This window comes from Leptodactylus fuscus, chromosome 5 (assembly GCF_031893055.1).
Source record: "Leptodactylus fuscus isolate aLepFus1 chromosome 5, aLepFus1.hap2, whole genome shotgun sequence".
Lineage (NCBI taxonomy): Eukaryota > Metazoa > Chordata > Amphibia > Anura > Leptodactylidae > Leptodactylus > Leptodactylus fuscus.
The window spans coordinates 167,147,938-167,167,479 of NC_134269.1; the positions used below are offsets into that span (position 1 = coordinate 167,147,938).

Sequence of the window (19,542 nt, forward strand, 5' to 3'; positions counted from 1 at the left end):
AGGTCTTGTTACAAAGTCTTATTGTAAGACAAAACGTATTACAACTTAGAATACTATTTTGTTAATAATAGTGGTAAAAGCTCAGTAAACACTTCAGTCTATTAACCCGGAAGTCCAGATAAACATTGAAATCTAATTGAATGTTTTAAAAGAGAATTGTTATCTGTATACTAAAGTATGCCGCAAATCGATCAGCGAAGGTCTGACCGTATCCCCCCCCCCCCCCGATAATGTTTAAAGGGGCCATCCAGCTTTCAAAAATGCTAAATCCTCACTGTTCCCTTGTGCAGCCTTTTCTTGGCTTTATTTACTTGCTGCTCCTTGTATCACTGTTATTTGCACAGATTGAATCTCATAGGTTGGAGGGGAGAGACTGAGCTTTCAAAGGAAACATCACAGCAGCATGTGACCTTAGATATGGAAGTGATTTGTTACCGGTGATTTCATTGTAAGGCAGAAAAGGGAGATGCATCATGGGAAACGTAGTTTGTCTACAGATTCACTCCATGTAAATAAGTGATATAAGGAGCAGCAAGTAAAATAAAGCCACACAAGGGGGTGAAAAAGGAACAGTGAGTATTTAGCACTGCTGTGGTTTTACAGAACATTTTTGGAAGCTGGATAACCCCTTTAACCCCTTCCCGACATGCGCCGTAATAGTACGGCGCTGCTGGGAAGGGCTTCCCGCAAACCGCCGTACTATTACTGCGGCTGCATGGTGCGCACACAGGACCTGTGTGCGCACCATGCACAGCGGGTGTCAGCCGTAATACATGGCTGACAATGCTCCGTTACACCCGCGGTCGGAACCGGGTCCGATCGCGGGTGTTAACCCATGAGATGCCGGTGGTCAACATGACCACCGGCACCTCCGGGGTTACAGTGACATATGGTGCCGATCGGCACCCCCCCGCGCCGGTTTCGGGGGGTGCCGGTGTTCGTAGGGGGCAGCCCGGGGTCTGATCAGTGACCCCGGGTCTGCCCCTTCACTTACCTCCTCCTCGCGCCTGAACGATCTTGCCGTAAATGAATCTGTCAGCCTGTGCGTCCACACAGGCTGACAGCTTCCTCTACACTGCAATACACGTGTAACACGTGTATTGCAGTGTATATGTATCGAAGCGGTGATCAGCGGATCACTGTTCAATCCCCCATGGGGACAGAAAAAAAAAGTGAAAAAAAAGTAAAAATAAAAAAGTTTAAAATAAATTAGAAATAAATAAAGCCCCAAAAATCCTTTTTTCCCCATATAAAATGTTTTACTATGTAAAATAAAGAAAAATAGAAAAAAACATTACATATTTGGTATCGCCGCGTCCGTAATAACCTGAACAATAAAATTAAAACATTATTTAACCCGAACGGCGAACGGCGTAAAAAAAAAACGTAGAAAACTGCTCAAAATAATGATTATTCACCACCTTTCCCTTACAAAATGTTCAATAAAAAATAATCAAATGGTCAGATGAAAAACAAAATGATACCAATAAAAAGCAGAGGTCATCCCGCAAAAAATAAGCCCTCAACCAGCTCTGTCTACCAAAAAATAAAAATGTTACGCCTTTCAGAAGATGGCGATGCAAAAATAATAGATTTTTTTCCCTAAATTGAATTTTATTCTGCACAAATAGCAACGCATTAAAAAATCATATAAATGAGGTATCGCCGTAACTGTACCGACCCGCAGAATAAAGGTAACATGTTACTTATGCTGTACGCTGCGCGGGAAAAAAAATAAATGCTAAAAAGCAATGCTAGAATTGATGTTTCCTTTTACATCCCACCCAGAAAGAGTTAATAAAATGTAGTCAATAATTTACAGGCCCCAAAATGGTGGCATTGAAAAGTACATCTAATACCGCAAACACCAAGCCCTCATATGGCCACATTGCCAGAAGATAAAAATAAAAATCTTGCTTGTACAATGTGAACACAAAAACCCCAAAAGTCGCCAAATCATTAGGACATAAGTGGCTGCGACTAGAAGGAAATGTGTAAGCGGTGCGAGCGTTTTCAGGGGACACCCAATATTTAGAGCTTATGAGAGATAATACACCAGCGCTGATCCCCAAGAATGCCCCTCTTCCCCGTCTGTGTCATAGGAGCTAGTGAGAAAATAGAATGGGATTTGGTTTACCCAATTTACTCCGCACAGCTTACATATTTACTTCGGGGTTACTAATACTACTACATCACTTGATAAATTCTTTGAGGGGTGCGGTTTTCAAGATGGGGTCACTTTCTAGAGGTTTCCACTGTTTTGACACCTCAAGGGCTTTGTAAATGCGACATGGTGCCTGAAACTGTTCACAGCCAGATCTGCCTTCTAAAAGCTCTTTGGCGCGCCTTCCCTTCTGTGTCTCGCGGTGCGTCCATATATTAGTTTACACCCACATGTGGGGTACTATGGTAGTCGGGAGAACTTGCCTAACAAATTGTGGGATGCGTTTTCTCCTTTAACCCCTTGTAAATGTGCAAATTCTAGGGCTAAACAAAAATATTAGTAAAATAAAATCAAATTTGAAAATTTCACCTCCATTTTGTATTAATTCCTGTTAAGCACTTATAGGGTTAAAATACTTGGTATATGTTGCTTTGACTTATTTAAGGGGTTCAGTTTTGAAAATGGGGTCATTTATGGGGGTTTCTAATACAGGGGTCCTTTAAAACCCCTTCATAACTGGATTAGTCCCTTAAAAAATGGGTTTTGGAAATTTCTTGAAAATTTTTAATATTGTTGTTTCACTTGTAAACCTTATAATGTAAAAAATAAAAGGATGACTAAAGTTTGATGCCGACATAAAGCAGAGATCTGGGACATGAGATTTATGATATAATTTTGGCGGTCTGACTATCTGTATGCAATGCACATCATTTCAAACTTTATAAAATGCATATTTTTCAAAATTTCCACCAAATTTCCTATTTTTTCATAATTAAACACAAAACATATCAACCAAAATTTACTACTAACATGAAGTACAATGTGTTACGAGAAAACAATCTCAAAATCACTTTGGTAAGTTAAAGCGTTCTAAAGTTATTGCCACATAAAGTGACACATTTCCGTTTTGAAAAATCGAGCTTGGTCAGGAAGTCAAAAAGTGCCATCGGCGGGAAGGGGTTAAAGTGTAACTAAGCTTTCAAACAACTTTTGATTTTCTGGCAGCATTTGTGAAATTAATAAATATTTTAATATTAGGTAAGTTTTCATGAAAAGTTGAAATATGTGCAGTCTGTTCTGACTGTGTAAGCCTTCGTACATGGTTTCCTATTGTTTTTTCTACTGCTAATAATAAGATTATGGCTTATTCTTTTGGGTAAGTCTTTCCCCTCCACTGTCATAACTAGAAATGTAGAGCAGATGTATGCAGATTTCAGAAAAGAAGGTAAAAATCTATTAATAGTGTTTTACAATCTTTATTAATGTAACAATGGGGTCAGAAAATCAAAGGTGAAGGAGAAACAAATGATAAGGAAAAATTATAAGGCGCAACAAATTTCCTAAAACATAACTTTTAATAGTGATAGTTACAATGGTGTAGTAAAAACACATTGCCATAATTCAGCAGCGGCGTTAGGGAGCCTTCACACGATGTTACGCTGCGCTCATTCTGAACGTAAAAACACGTCCAGAATGAGCGCGCACAAAGCAGATCCCATTCATTTCTATCGGAGCCGGCATATGTGCGCTCCCCATTGAAATGAATGGGAGGCTTTTTTCAAGTCAATGGGAGCTGCTTTTTACGCTCTCATTCTGAACGTGTTTTTACATTTAGAATGAGTGCAGCGTAACATCGTGTGAAGGCTCCCTAGCTCTCTCATCAAAACTACCTCCAAGGGAAGAAAGAACAAGGAGGGAGTGCTAAAGTGTTGTGTTAGCTAAATCTAGGCCCAATCCATAACACATCCTCCCTATCGCAGGTAAGAAGGATCAGCTCTGTTTAGTCAACACTGGATTACTCAGTATCCAGAAAGTGAATAAGAGCCAATATGGTGTGAGGCTACTGACCTAGTGCTACGCCAACACACCAAAGAAACCCAAAAGCTAAATAATAAAGAGAGTGCAGAACTGTAATAACAACTTGACCCTATGCGTTTCTCAAAGAAGAAAGCTCCTCAGGGGCCCGGGATCTAAACCTAGCAGATACTATTGACGGCAGGTGAAGTGTTAAGCAGTATGAATAACACTACATACAAGACCATTGGTGAAACACTATGTCCGATGCTGCTGACCCTCCTCGGTCTTTCCTGCCTTAAAGGTAGTTTTATTTGGAGAGTAACGCTGCTGCTGAAATGGGACAATATGGCTGTATTACACCATTTAACTTTTACCATTAAAAGTTATGTTTTAGGGAATTTGTTTCTCTAGGAATTGAGGTCTTCATTTAGAGCTAGGAAAGACCCTCACCGTCTCTACTCTCAATAGACAACCATCATTTTGGGGAAACTGTTGTCATCCAGGCTGGGTTATACATTTTTCTAGTTATATTGTTTATGGTAAGTCGAGCACCTATAGAGGGTCTTTATAGGAGTAAGGTGGCTGTATGGCTGACACGGACATGTTTATGGGAGATAGTTGGCAGCTAGCTTGTGTGTGACAACCAGTTTGCTTTATGTGCGCATCCTTTCTGTGACTCCATAAGGTAATGAAGAAGGGATTATAGAGCTCTGTCATGTCACAGCCACATTGCATATCATATCTTTGCTGACGTGTTGCAGGGCTCTGGTTCCACATTGTGGCTATACACTGATAAACCAACTCAAGGGGATTCTTCCACTAAGAACAGTTATCCCTCTATCCACAGGATCATGAGACCATTCACATTAATGGATTCTACTTTATCTTTGTATGTTCCATAGAAGTTTAATGATATAAAACACAAATTCCAATTTCTAACCATATAAAGAGGACCATTAACCACACATTAATTCACACAGTTCAGGTTTGCTGATATATATATATATATATATATATATATATATATATATATATATTAGCAATACCTGCGACTTCGTGCACGCCCCCCTCACTCTCTCAGCGATCCACCTCCAGCACACCCGTGGGTCACCCTCCTCAACGTATCTGGCCCCCTTCCCCCGCCGTGGCGAACCAGCCTCCACCGCCACTCCTGTCCGCACGCCTCAACAGCCCCCCTCTGCGGCACGCAACAATGGCCCCCGCCGGTTCAAGACACAGAAACGCCCCCGCCAGTGCCCCCCTACGACAGTGTCCTTGCAGGCCCACCTCTGAACCCCTGATCCAAGCCCCTCACCCCGTGAACCCCCCTTCCCCTGCGGCTCGCCCCCAGACTACAGCCAACCAATAGGAGCTCCGCTGAAAGACCTGTGATGACGTCATCTCAGGTCCTGCAGCGGAGCTGGAGACAACTTTTGCCGGTCACGGCCAGGATTCCGGTGGAGTGTGGGACCTAAAATGTAGCCTATGTTTCCTTCCTGCTGAATATGTACGTACGTGTGAAATCTCACCTAAATCCATGCAGCTGTTTGGCTGTGATTGAGGAACAAACATCAAAACATCCAAACCCACAAACATCCAAACACACAAACTTATACAAAATAATATTAGTAGGAGATATATATATGGCATTCAGAAAATGATACTGCTCAAGTGTCTCTATTCACATGTTTTGAACTAAATTTTAGTCGCAGACATTTTATCACAAAATCTGCCAACAAGTATCCTGAAAAGACACCAGACTTCTTGTAGTTTCTTGTTTAGGAAAGATATTCAACTGTATCTGTTGAGTAGCGACATCTCAATCTCTCTTTTTCAGCAGAGTGAAAGTAAAAGGCTGCAGTATGTTGAGTTTCCTCCTACTCTGCCCTTATTAGAATAGATGGAACAGCCTTCAGGAGGTAATAAACAGAATACCGCACTCATGCTACAATTCTAGAAACATTGCTTAAAGCCATTGACTAAATTAAACACTAAAAAATCTTTATCAATTCAACTCTTTACATTGTTCAATAGGTGCTGCTCCACTGATTCCAACACAGTTGGAATTCTTTCTTCTCTATCCCCCACTGTTCCTGAGCAATCATTTCTGTTATTTTTGACAGCCAATATTCTAATTAGACTCTCTACTGTCAGGTGGGTGGTCTCTGCCTTCATGGCCAAGCCAAGGACCACCCACCTGACAGTAGAGAGCCTAGTTAGCATGTTTGGTGCTGAAACTAGCCGCACCAATTGCTTGGGAATGGTGGGAACTAGAGAGAGATTGCATATTGATTGAATTGGAGGAGCTGTGCCTATTGAATGATGCAAAGAGTTAGAATTGGTGAAGGTGGTCACTGGTTGTGGCCCTTTTTTTTTTTTTAACTAAAAATGTGCAACAAGAGGTTTTACCATGAACACAACCATATATAAATTTGTATACAATAAAAAGTTCAACATTCTTGAAAGTAATTTTTAATGGTTTTCTCTAACCATATTAGTGGTCACCACTAAGCTGATTATAGGAAATTTTTAAATATTTGCGATTTTTTAAATAATATTTGCAAAAATATTTTTTGTCCATGGCAAAATCCCTTCAGGTTCAACAATTTTGGCATCGGTGACATACATCCAAAGGTGGCAGAGGACCCTGCAACCTCCCCAAGTTGATAAATTCTAGCAAAACTGAGCTGCAGACCACAGAGCGCTGCCCCTCCCGACAGGAAGTAGCAAGGATTGGAGGGAGAGGAGAAGTCCTGTGCACTGCAGACTGTTCTCCTTCCTCCTCTGCTGTTGGATGGAAGCTCCTCCATAGACTATAGGAGTCTGGTAAGTGCCGCCGCCATTTTAATGCATATTAATTTATGTGCTGTAGGGGAGGAGGGACTGTAAGTGAAATAAGGGGCTTACATAGAGCATGAAGGGAGGTGGCATCAGGGTAGCTGAGCTGCAGTGACAGTGCCTAGTCACTAGTCACTATATGGGGTTATCTGCTTCCTGTGCACTGTATAGTTTGGGGATTAGATGCAGACTCAAGCAGCTGATCTGTGGGGCCGACTGTATGTCAGTCCCCCCCACGATCTATGGCCTAGGCTGTTTAAAAACAAAAACCTCTAAAGTAAAGAGATTCTTTGCAGTTCAATTATTTGTAGGGCTTTTGAGGCTGGGTTTACATGGTGCTTTTTGTAGATAAATGCATGCATATGCCAGGCTGTTACATTGTATATTGGGGGATTTGGCTATAAACACTGTGTGTAAGAAATGGAGAATATTTACAGATCAATTTTTGTCAAGGAGGGGATCTTTGGTTAAAATCTATATGGGGAGGGGATTTCTTTTTAGAATAGATGTGTGGAGACATTGCTGTAAATGCTATGATGTGGGGGGGTCTTCATAAATACATTTGCAGGTGAGAAGAACCAGGTTGCAACTGTTACGGTATGTTTAAATTTAGGGATAAATAGTTGACTTTGATATTCTGCAAAGGACCCTAGGGCTCTAGGCCAAGTGGCCAGTACCTGAGTCCATAAGTGGCCATTCAAAAGGTAATTATGAGGCCCAGTTTTTTTAATTACACCTAAGAGGACTTTTCATGTCCTCGGGCACACACAGTTTTATATATCGCTAGAAAGCCGACATTGTGCTGAATTCCGCGCAAGTTGGCTTTTCCCGTTATGTGTCCCAAGTGAAGAGATAACGGTGCTGTTACTGATAGCTCTTCACTGTCAGAAAGGTGTTCCTGACAGTCTAGCTTGGAAGGCTCTCCTGACAGTACTGTCTGTAGCTTTGTAGTGCGTTCCTTACTGCCCAGCCATGACACTGAGTGGTAAGGAATGCCAACCCCCCAAGTACTAGTCTATGGATGAGTACTGCCGGGAGGGGGGGGGTACGTTCCTCACCGCTTAGCGTCATGGCTGGGCAGTAAGGAATGTCCCCTCTCACACTACAGAGCTACAGACGGTACTGTCAGGAGGGGCGTCCCAAGCTAGACTGTCAGGAACGCCATTCTGACAGTGAAGAGCTATCTGTAGCGGCACCAATATCTCTTCTCCCGGGACACATAACAGGAAAGCCAACTGTGCACTGAATTCAGAGCGCTGTTGGTTTTCTAGAGGAATGTAAAACCGCGTGTGCCCGAGGAAATTAAAGGTCTAATTTTAAAATATAAATAAATGAAGCCGAAGTCCCCATAGCGTAAACACCAAGTTCTGGGCGCGGCAAAAAACGCAGTACCTGCAAAGTGGATGAGATTTTATCGAATCCTATCCACACATTGCAGAAAAATACCTGCAGTGGAAATACTGTGAGCTTTAAAACCATCACGTTTTTGGAAACCACAGCATGTCAATTATATCTACAGAAATGCCGGCGGTATCCCTATAGGTATAATTGAAGCAGGAAGTCGGCAGAGTTTTACTGTTAAAAGTGATGTGGGAAAAACTGCATTTCCCATAGTGCTTTTTCGATGCATATGTATACTTATATAATACTGCTGATGTGAGAGACCATGAAAGGTCCTCTCTATCAATAATGTGTAAAAAACCTGCAGCATAAAGTAATTTGTCTCTCTGCAATGTAAAAATTGAAAGTGGGTAGAATGGAGAGAAGTCTGCAGGTAATGCAATTTTGGGTGGATTTTGCAATGGAAATTACTGCAGAATGTCCCTGCAGATAGCCATGGTTTCGTTATGTGGGACATTATCAGATTGAAAACCTCTACTTTACTGCTGCTCGGCTGAAATGCATAATGAAATGTGCTACTCTTAATTAAGATTAAACGGGAGAAAAAAAAATCATGAACTCAGTCAAGGAGGTTTTTACATCTTCTTTTCCAGGAATTGTCAGCAACTGTGCATATCTCCTGGTCATTTTGAAATCAGAGTGACAGTGTTAGTTCAGTATGGCTCCTCTTCAGCTCCAACATGAATTCTAGGAGAGGGGAGGACTTTTTTTTTATTTTACTGTGAGGGCCACAGTGGGTCTGGGAGGAATAAGGTTAGAGACTTGGCTTATCATATGTAAATTTGTTGCTGTGTGCAGGTTCACAGCTAACCCTGGCATGGCACAGTACATTCACTGTACTCACAGATACTCATTGTACAGCATCAGGCTATGCATCAGTATTAGGGTATGTTCACATGGATGAATTTGCAGTGGACTGGAGGGCGGAATCTGTCCCCAGCAGGACGCTAAAAACTTAAGCTCCTGCTCGATTTTACCGCGGGCTCAGTGGCTTGAGATTCCCTGCTTAGGGTGGGTTCTCACCAGCGCCCAGTCTCCGCTTTGTGGATTTCCATCTTCTGCCTGAGAAACTGAACAGTAGACGGAAACCCGGCAGTCACTGTCTGGCCGAGAGCGTCTTCGGGTCTCCGCAGCGAAACCATTTTTTTTTTTTGACCGGGCACAGTCCTGCATGTCCGATTAAAAAAAACAAAACAGTTCACCGCGAAGAAGCAGAAGATACTCACGGGCGGGCACTTTGCAAACCCATTCAAATAAATGAGTTTGAAAATTGACTGCCAGTTTCCGTCTCCCACAGCACTGTTTTTTATTGTACCCCGGCCGTTTTTGCTTTAATAGTAAATACTATTTGGATTAGTAAGCACCTTTTGCTACAGTGCTGTATTCTGTATTCTGCTCTACTCAGGATCATTTGGTTTAAGAGTAAATATTATTGTGATGAGCCAAACATCTTTTAAACTATTTGTTGGTAATATTGAAACCTTTAGTGCACGTGTCAGTATCTATATGATTTTGGATGATCACATTGGCTAACGATGGAAATTTGTATATATTGATTGATTTTAATATGTTGCTACCATATTGGACTGTTCTTTTTATAGTTTGTATCACACTAGAGAAAGGGCAGGTGCCCGAAACACGTCGTGTTTAAAGGGGCTCTATCAGCAAAATCCTGCAGATAGAGCCCCACATATGCGTGCATAGCCTTTAAAAAGGCTATTCAGGCACCGTAAATGTTATATTAAACTACCCCCCCCCCCCCCCCCCCCCGTTTTGAAAATAATAACTTAAAAAAGAATGTTCTCTACTTACGGAACGTGCACCCTGGGCGGGCATTCAGGGTGTGTCTTCATCTTCTTGCCCGCCTCTTCTTCATCTGATGTCCTCCGGTCCCGTCCTCCTCCGGCGCTTGCTCGCGGACACTGTTAAAAAAAAAAAAAAAAGCTCGGGCGCATGCGCAGTAGCCGTAGTAGAGGCCACGTGCTACTGCGCATGCGCCCGGGCTATTTTTTTTTATCAGTGTCCGTGAGCAAGCGCCGGAGGAGGACGGGACCCGAAGACGTCAGAGGAAGAAGAGGCGGGGAAGAAGAAGACGGCGCACCCTGAATGCCCGCCCAGGGTGCACGTTCCGTAAGTAGAGAACATTCTTTTTTAAGTTATTATTTTCAAACGGGGGGGAGGTAGTTTAATTTAACTTTTACGGTGCCTGAATAGCCTTTTTAAAGGCTATGCACGCATATGTGGGGCTCTAGCAGCATGATTTTGCTGATAGAGCCCCTTTAATAAACTGTTCAAGATCATACTTTGGTGTGCGCGCTTACTCCCTACCCCTCCACTCCTGTCGGGCTTGCCTGAGGAATCACCTATCATGGTTTCCGTCTCCTGTCTAGTTTCTCGGGCAGAAGACGGAAACCTGCAAAGCGGAGACCGAGCGTAGGTGTGAAATCACTCTTAGTAGGCTCATTGTTCTGGGCCTAAACAGCAGCGAAAAGCCAGTGCTCTGCACCTGTCCCAAGTTGTCCATGGCTGAATTTCCCTTAATTTTCCACCATGCAAACTTACATATATATATATATATATATATATATATATATATATATATATATATATATGCTAGATTATTTAATAAACTACACAGTTTATTTCATATACTGTAGAGACACTGGTTGGCTGAGATGACATCTTGGTGCATCGTCTTTCCTCTTTGGGCCCCATCTTCTCAGTCATATAGCAGGGGCCCCAATGCCCAGTCGTGTTTCTGCTGTCTGAGGTCTGCCATATCCCGGCTACACAGAGATAAGAGGCCCTTAAGCCCCTTCACATGGAGTTTACGCTCCGTGTATTCTGTACATTTTACACGTGTAAAAATACATGTGTAAAATGTAGTTAGCCATTGAGTTCAATGGCATGTTCGTCTTTTTGTGCGCATCGCAGACTACTGACCCGGGCCCCAGGAAACGATCCCACACAAGACAATGCCGAAAAATAAACTTAGGTTGGTGACGATTGAGAAATTTGCAAAGAAGTGTGAGGTATGGACTTCCCCCTTTATGTGTCGGATTGTGTCTCCATATTTACTCTGAATTGTTGTTGTGTTGCTGTTATTTTGTTGATTGTTTCCATTTATGTACAAAAAAAATTGTCAATAAAAAACAAATTGTGAGGTAATATTTGTCTATATCTGTGCAGGGGCCCCTGCTGAGTCCTAGGCACCCCCAGGCCCATTATAACTGTATGCCCTGCACATTTTATTTCCCTCTTTCTATCCTCTGAAAGTTGGGGTCAGATTCCCAAATTCAAGTGTCTGCCATTTTCTACCTTGATAAATTCCATCAGTGCCTCAAAACTGAGCACTTTGGACAGTAAGAAGACCTATTTGTAAGTGAAGTGACTGGATGGGATGAAGTAATGGACCGCAGAGGACAAGTGAAGGACTTGTATGTAGCCTGAGGATAGAGATTAGAGTGTAAGCTCTGCTGTCTGCGCCGGTATGTGAGGGGGTTAACACGTAGTGGAGTCTGCATCCCATGGAGGGGCAGTGCTGGAGAGAGTGGCCGCTCCTCCTCACAGGCAGAGGGGAGGGAAGAGGCGCTGAGGGAAGAAAGGAGACGAGCTGGGCGCTGAACCTGGCCACGGAGCCGCTCTCTCCCTCATCGTCACCTCAGGCAGGACCCGCTCACCAGGCGGCGTATGTGAAGAGGAGCACACCGACAGCTCTGCCCTTTTGTCTGCTGCCCGGCTGAGCCATGCCCAGGAAAAGCATCGTGCAAGTCAGCGTGCAGAACGTCCAGAAGCGGCGCATTCCCAACAAGCACTATGTGAGTGGCCTTTGTATCCAGTCTGAGCAGCGGGCACGGCCGGGAGGGCGCTTACCTCAGGGGTGAAGTCAGGGTAGGGGGTGCAGGGCTGGAGCCATTGTACTGGCCACAGTAGTCATTTCCTGGTGAGCACAATCCCTCCTGTGTAGCCCTTGTGTGTACCTAGGTGTATGGAGTGGCAGTGCCACATAGAGATGGATGGCACTTCCCTCACTGGGTATTTGGGGTTCATGCTCTTTAGGGGTGCACATCAAACTTTGAGCGATACATTTTTATTGCTTTCAAAACTGATAGAAATATATAATATGTGTCTACAGGTCACATAGGGAACAATGTAATGATAGCGCTACGAGACAGCGGCTTATTGGCAATCACTCAGTGTAAACAGGGCTCTACGGCTGGGTGTGTTTGCCTGTGTGCAATAGACTAATCCTCGTAATTGCAGGCTAGCGCTGGCTCTGACTTGGCAGATGAGGCTCCCGGCAGAGCTGACACTGTGTTTTCTGGCTGGATATAGCTATGAAATATGTAGAGGCAAAAGTGCAGCAGGATATGCCATGGCAGGCCCGGGATGGGTACAAGGGGTCACCTATTCAACATTAGGGGGTCACTGTATTTGTATTCTGGCTAGGACACTGGATAGTAGCCGCTTCTCCACAATGGAGATTTATTGGCATGCAGTTCATTGCTGATCTGTCACTGCTGGGACCGACCCTAACAATTTGATTTGTGGCAAAGAGCTCGCCACTTCCACCAACGTACTGCGGATCAATAATGGGAAAGACATTTAGCAAGGACGCTCTGTGTAACTGACTGCTGGTTGCATTCCTGAAGTCAAGTCCCCATTTGGAACCACTTGATATAGTACAGGGAACTGAATTCTGTGCAAGTCCCTAGTCTAGCGTTATGGGGGTCCCGCCCTTTACATGAAGCTTTATATGGAGCACCATGGATGGCCCTTAAAGGTGGCAACTACAAGATAGTCTGCTCCTCTTTGGCTAACCAAATCTATAGCTTCTATGCTTGCACTGGTAGCCAAGAGTGTCCTTTTGGAGGTTAGCTGGCATTCATTGCTTTTACTTTTATTTCTTCTTTTGGCTTATGGGATACAATACTTCGCATACGGAGGCAGCCAGTCAAAAAAATTCCATAGCATAAGATGTATTTTATTTTTACAACAAATGCCATTGTATGCAGCGCATGCTGTCTACAGTGCTATCATTTAGAGTTAGAGCTTGGAAAATTTATGATGTATGTCTCAAATGGACATTGCAAAGTGCAGTGTTAAAGCACCCTAAGGACATAAAAGAGCAAAGCAACCTCAGCTAAATGACAATGTCTAAGGCTAGGTCTCCGAGGGACCTGAGCAACTAAGAGCTAGACTGCTAAAACTGTTACCCGTGGACACCATAGACCAGTGATGGCGAACCTTTTAGAGACCAAATGCCCAAACTGCAACCCAAAACCCACTAAATTATCGCAAAGTGCCAATATGGCAATTTAAACTTAATACTGTGCGGACCCACAAATTACAGTCACGTGAATGGGGCTTTACAGGGCTTTCAATAATACAAACAACTTTGTACTGAAATGTAAAGGTCTCTGCATTTAGTACTTTGAACAATTAATGTTCACTATTTACATCGCACAGGATCTGTTTTATAGTGACTGTGCATTGTTATCACATCCTGTACTAATATCACGTCTGCTATAAAACAGATACTATGTTATATAAATAGTGAGGGGACCCCAGACAGTACAATGTGCTCCACAGTGCCCCCCCCCCCCACAGTATTATATGCTCCATAGTAGCCCCCCACAGGATTATATGCTCCACAGTGGTACCCACACAAAGTATTATATGCTTATCAATACGCCCACCCAGTATTATATGCTCCTCAGCACCCCACCACACAGTATTATGTGTTCCTTAGTTATGCATCCTCCCCAGTATTATATGCTCCTCAGTACCCCCACACACAGTATTATATGCTCCTCAGTATGCCCCCCTCTCACACACAGTATTATATGCTCCTCAGTATGCCCCCCTCACACACAGTATTATATGCTCCTCAGTATACCCCCCTCTCACACACAGTATTATATGCTCATCAGTATGCATCGCCCCCCCCCCTCCAGTTTTATATGTTCCTCAGTACGCATTCCCCCACTATTATATGCTCTTCAGTATGAAGAGGTCAAACTCTGCAGTCAGTGTAGGCCGCGGTCGTGCGATCTGAGGCTTACACTGACAGCTTTCAGCTGTATGTGCATTTGCACACACAACTGAAGGATTCCCCTTTAGTGAGCGATCTGGGTGACCGCACGCGTGCCAGCATAGAGGGCTCTGCGTGCCCTCTCTGGCATTAATGCCATAGGTTCACCATCACGGCCATAGACTATGATGGGGTCTGTTGGATTTCCAATATTTTTATATTGAAACTGGTGAAGAGAAAAGTCTTATGTGCAGAGCTTTTCTCTCTCTGGCAATTTTTGTGGTTTCTGCGGCGTAGACAATGGTACAGATGTGAACCTAAGATATATATATATATATATATATATATATATATATATATATAGATTTTAAATGGAATTCTATCTTTATATCTGTATTCTGTTATTAAAGGGATTCTCAGCTTTTTTTTTTTTTTTTTTGTTAACATGTAATTATGTGAGAGTAAATCTATCTTGGATCAGGGAAGGTTGAACTGCCCAGACCACACAGATCAGCTTTTCTTTCGTCAGTGCTCAGTCGTCATATATGTTGGAGACTAGCTTCCATAGATTTTAATAGAACAACTGCTGCAGTACTCACAGCCACTGCTATTAAAGAGAGTCTGCCAACAGGAAAATCGGTATCAAACAATGACAATACATTGTAGGGCGGCATATACACTTTCCAAGGATGCCTTTCTTATTTTGCTTTTCAGCTCCATTATCATGAAGAAAAGCATTTTCTTGTTAAGCAGAGTGGCTGGATAGGGCTTTAGGGGCATGTCTTCTCCACTCCAGAGAACCGCCCCTGACTGGCAGATTTTTGTTTTCTGATCATACTCGTGTATTGTGCTGTTTAATAATAAGTTAATACATGTTTATTTCTGGCAGGTTTGATCACACAGTACACAGTATAATGTTACCTTATTTGACTCCCATTAAACTTGCCTGGAGGATATAGATTTTAGGGATAGGCTGCTTTTGTCAGCGGTGACCTCTTTGAACTTTTTTGGATGGTGCTTTGGAATGTGGTACTGAACAGCGCCCTCTGCTGGACACCGGAGAAACAGATTGTATATTATTTATTTCTTCTACAGTTAAGACCAGATTGCACTATTTCCTAGTCACAGACACAAATATGACAAACAAAATGATCAAATGTACTTGTTTTAAGTATGTTTAAGGCAGCATAGCAAATCTTGGACTGGGTCCCCAAGTAGACTGGCTTATGATTATTTTGGATTGTTTCCTGTCTTGTCCTATTTTTCTTGATCTCCCAGTGATCTGAAGTAAGATTCATACTCTTGATCCCACCTCTATAATGTATCACTTATAGGGATTGGCGTGATCCAGCAGAGTGATCTGAATGTCTCTTATTTAGTTGGTCCTTGCGTTTTCATTGGAGCTAAAGTTCAATAATTTCCTCATTTATTTGTTGTCACCTACACTTTCATATATCACTTCCCTGATTTTTCTGTGTTATCTTCATAGTGTCATATTTGCCATCTTGGTGTCCATTTCATCAGCAGTTGGACCTTTTCGGACACTTGTGCATTTATGGTACATTCGTTTAAAGGGATTTTTCAGAACTTGCATAATGTATTGATGACATATCCTTAGGAGAGGTTCTCAACACCTGACCACTGGGGATCTAACACCCAGGACACCTACTGGATCAGTGTTTGAAGAGACCACAGGTAAACTCTGCGGCGTCTTCACTGACTATTAAGCACATTGCTATACGTTGCATAGGGGCTTGCTTGGTATTGCAGCTCAAACTGATTCCTTTCAATGGGATCTAGTTTGCAGACGGACCACATGATAAATGAATGTCACTGGCGTGTGAAGAGGAAGCAGAGCTTACCTGAGCACTGTTACTGCTTCAAGCAGCTGATCAGTGGGGATCCTGGTTATTAGACCCCAAACCACCAGACACTGATGAACTATTGAAGTCCTAGCAGTGTTTTTTCCCATTCGTGGTCAACCCCTTTAACACTGTAGCCACAGCTGTGGATATATCACACAGGTTAGGTACAGAGCAGAGGCAGTGGGGCGTGAGGGCTTGACTTCAAAACCCTTATATACATATGTAATAGAAGTATTTTTTCTAAAGATAGAGGCAGTGCTCAGAGTAGGACAACAGGTGAATTACCCTATCAGGTTCTGCTGATGCTTTTAGGACCATAATCATGCTGACAGGTTCCCTTTAAGTTCACCATGATACTGGTGAATAATACTGTCCTATGTAAAAACACAAAAAATTCCAAGGGAGTGCATATTTCTTAAGACAAGGTAGAACTGCGCAGCCACGTCTCAGATGTGAACTCCGAATGATTCGCTCTAGGTAGCCACACTTCAGATGCCATTGATCACTTTGCCGACAAACTGCAAAGACACAGGATTAAGGCTTGCCATTGAAGCGCTACAGTGCACAGGCCTTACTAACATAAGTCAAAGATGAAAGAGATCACTGCCCATCTGTACATGTTAATTCACTCCATCTGGGGCTGACAGTCTCTAATAGTTGTGTGTGTCGGCTGCTCGCTTTGAGGCTATTGCATATGTTCCTTCACAAAGTGACATTTCCATAGGAAACTGTTTTCTTGTCTTCCTTGGCACTTGCACGTTATATATCAGGAGATACAGCTTGTTAAAGTCTCGGGAGTTTACATAGAAACAAAATATTAGAATTGACTGTATTACTGGTTGTAACTCAGGAGCAGTACGAAAGAAAGAAAGCACTAAGGCACTTGAATTTTTATGTCGCTGATTCTAAACTTCAAGGAATTTTCCTGTTTTTGACATTTATGGCTTATCCACAGGGTAAGCTACAGATGTCTGATGTGTTTTTTTTCTCATGTGCAGGGGCTCAGGCAGTTTCTGTATTCTGAGGACTCCAGTATAAGTGAATAGAGAACTGCTGCTGGAGCTAGCAGTAAGTTTTGTTACCTAGTCATTTTTGGCAGCAATGAACAGTATTGATATGATTAAAGCACTCTGAGATAAGATAAGAGATAAGATATTCCTTTAATAGGAATGAATTTACTGGTAGCTGCAGTAGCCTCTCTGTTTCTCTCTCACGTCTCTCCTATTTTTTGTCTTCCCTTTCACCTTTTTTCTGTGGACTTCTGTGCGCTGAAGCCTGTCTTTACAGAGTTTAAGCGGTTGGGGGTAGTAGGAGAGGTGCCTCATACGTGGAGAAAGGAGCACTTTTTTTCTGATAAGAGATATTACACAGTTCATTATATTCATTTTTACTACTGATGTATGAAAGAAAATAATCGTTAGTTCCTGCTGAGGTATGATGGGTGATGTGCTAGCAGTGGTGGTGCAGTCAGGAGATGGTAGGGGTCAGAGTGCTCCAGGGAGCTGAAGGCCCGCCCCCAGTGCACCAGCCGCCTCACTTGCATGAGCTTTCAAAGTTGTTTTTCTCTAATCTGCAAAACTGACATATTTAACAAATGTATATTATTTATCACTTTGATGTGCTCTGTGTCATGGTGGTGACAGCTCAGCATTGTTGGGGGAGGTTGTAGACTCCCTTTAAGGGCCAATGGGGCTAACTGTATGGAATCAATAAGCTATGCTAGGAGACACAGCCTGTATGATCACACTATGAATGACTAAGCCGTGAGCAGACTTCATGGCCAGAGCTGTTATTACAGAGCTAGACACAAAGCAGAGGTCATTAATATGATGTCATTTCCCGTAACTTACAGAAGAATTCAACACCACAGCACATGTTACCACTATATGATGAGCTACAAACACAAGAGTTCACTATGATCAAGCAAGGCTTAGGTTTTACTCTCAGTTCAATTATTTCTTATGTTTTTCCGTTGGCCTTGCCCTATCCTATTTATTTCTTCTGTTGAACAAAGGTATGTAAATTAATTTTCCTAGTTGAAGTGAGCAGGAAAACCATGACTCTAGAACCGAAGGCTGGATGGTACCTCTCTCTAAATCAATGCCTGACTCTCAAACACGCCTTGTGACATGACTTGGGATATAAGCTGGCCCAGAATTCTCTTCAAAAATGCATCCATCTGCAGACAGCTGATTTTGGGTTCTTGTCTTTTGTTAGTGTAGAGCCGGGTACATGTTGGTTAGGTGCGAGGTTGTTGACTTGAGGCAGGGAGGATACTTTGCCTCATTGAAGAGACCATGGGGAACTTAGGGAAACATAGAAGTCATGTATGTTCTAGGAATTATGGAAAAGATGTGCAAATTAGTTTTTCTTATTGAAAAAAGGAAAGCTATGAGCTCACTTTGGTTTAGAGATATTTCGATACCACAGCAACCACATGTTATATTGTTATAAATAGAAATGGGCGAACCTCTGAACATTCGTTCTGTTTCAGGTTTGGATGAGTCAACTAGTTTCGGTTCAAAATTGTTTGAGTAGAACCAGAAGTGAAATGTTTATACTCTGTGTCCTCTTCAGACCCCAGAGTATAATAAGTGGAGGCCAAGGGCAGGTGTGAAAAAGAATAAACACTTATACTCACATTCTGACACCTCTTCTGGCCCTTTGCATCGTCTGGTGCTCTCTCTGGGTCCTTTTCTGGCCTCCCGGGTTGACATCATACACCATTGACCAATGCTGAGGCCTGTTATTAAACTTCTGTAGTCACATGGGTCACGTCAAACAACACAATGTTGGTTCTCTCCGTGTGACTGCTGAAGCCCGATCACTGGCCGCTGCGGTGACCCTGTTTGTCGCTTGAAGTCACCCAGGAGGTAAGAAGAGGACCCAGAGAGAGAACCAAATGCCTCAAGGAGGCTCCAGAAAAAGGTGATGGAAGGTGACTATGATTGAACACCTCCCCTGAGCGTCAATCTATTATACTATCGAGTCTGAAGAGGCCCCATAGTATAAAATTTTCACTTCTGATTTACCGGTGACCGTTTTGTGTTCAGATAAAAACAAAATGTATTTAAAATTTGAGCTGAATCTGATACATCCGAACCTGTTCGCTCAGCTCTAGCTGTAAATCCCTGTTCACACAGTGAAGTTAAAAGAAATTCCTATTTGTGGCGCTCCTCAAACTTGACGTCTGTGAGTTATATGCATTGCATTACATGCAACTCCATGTACTCTTTCCCTAGGTATCTAGGATAATCTCTGTACCTAAATACATGGAAAGGTATGACGTCTTCTCCAAACAACCCAATTTACTCCTGAAGTAAAGACCCAGAAACATTCTCAGATTGTATACATTGGCCTGGCTGCCTTCTAGCTGTGAAAAAAAACGTTTCTTTGTTCTCTATGGTCGAGTAGAGTTTTTTTGGCAGGAAACACAAATGGGT

General features: G+C 42.8%; 1 protein-coding gene across 2 annotated transcripts in view; it reads left to right on the forward strand.

Annotated features, from left to right (window-relative positions):
- Positions 1-11,782: 11,782 nt before the first annotated feature.
- SH3PXD2B (SH3 and PX domains 2B) overlaps positions 11,783-19,542 on the forward strand; it is a 101,682-nt gene continuing 93,922 nt past the window's right edge. For both annotated transcript variants that reach the window (XM_075274709.1, XM_075274710.1), the window contains exon 1: positions 11,783-12,018. In XM_075274709.1, coding sequence (XP_075130810.1) covers positions 11,947-12,018 — 72 coding nt within the window. In that variant the 5' untranslated portion in view covers positions 11,783-11,946. The remainder of the gene's footprint in view (positions 12,019-19,542) is intronic.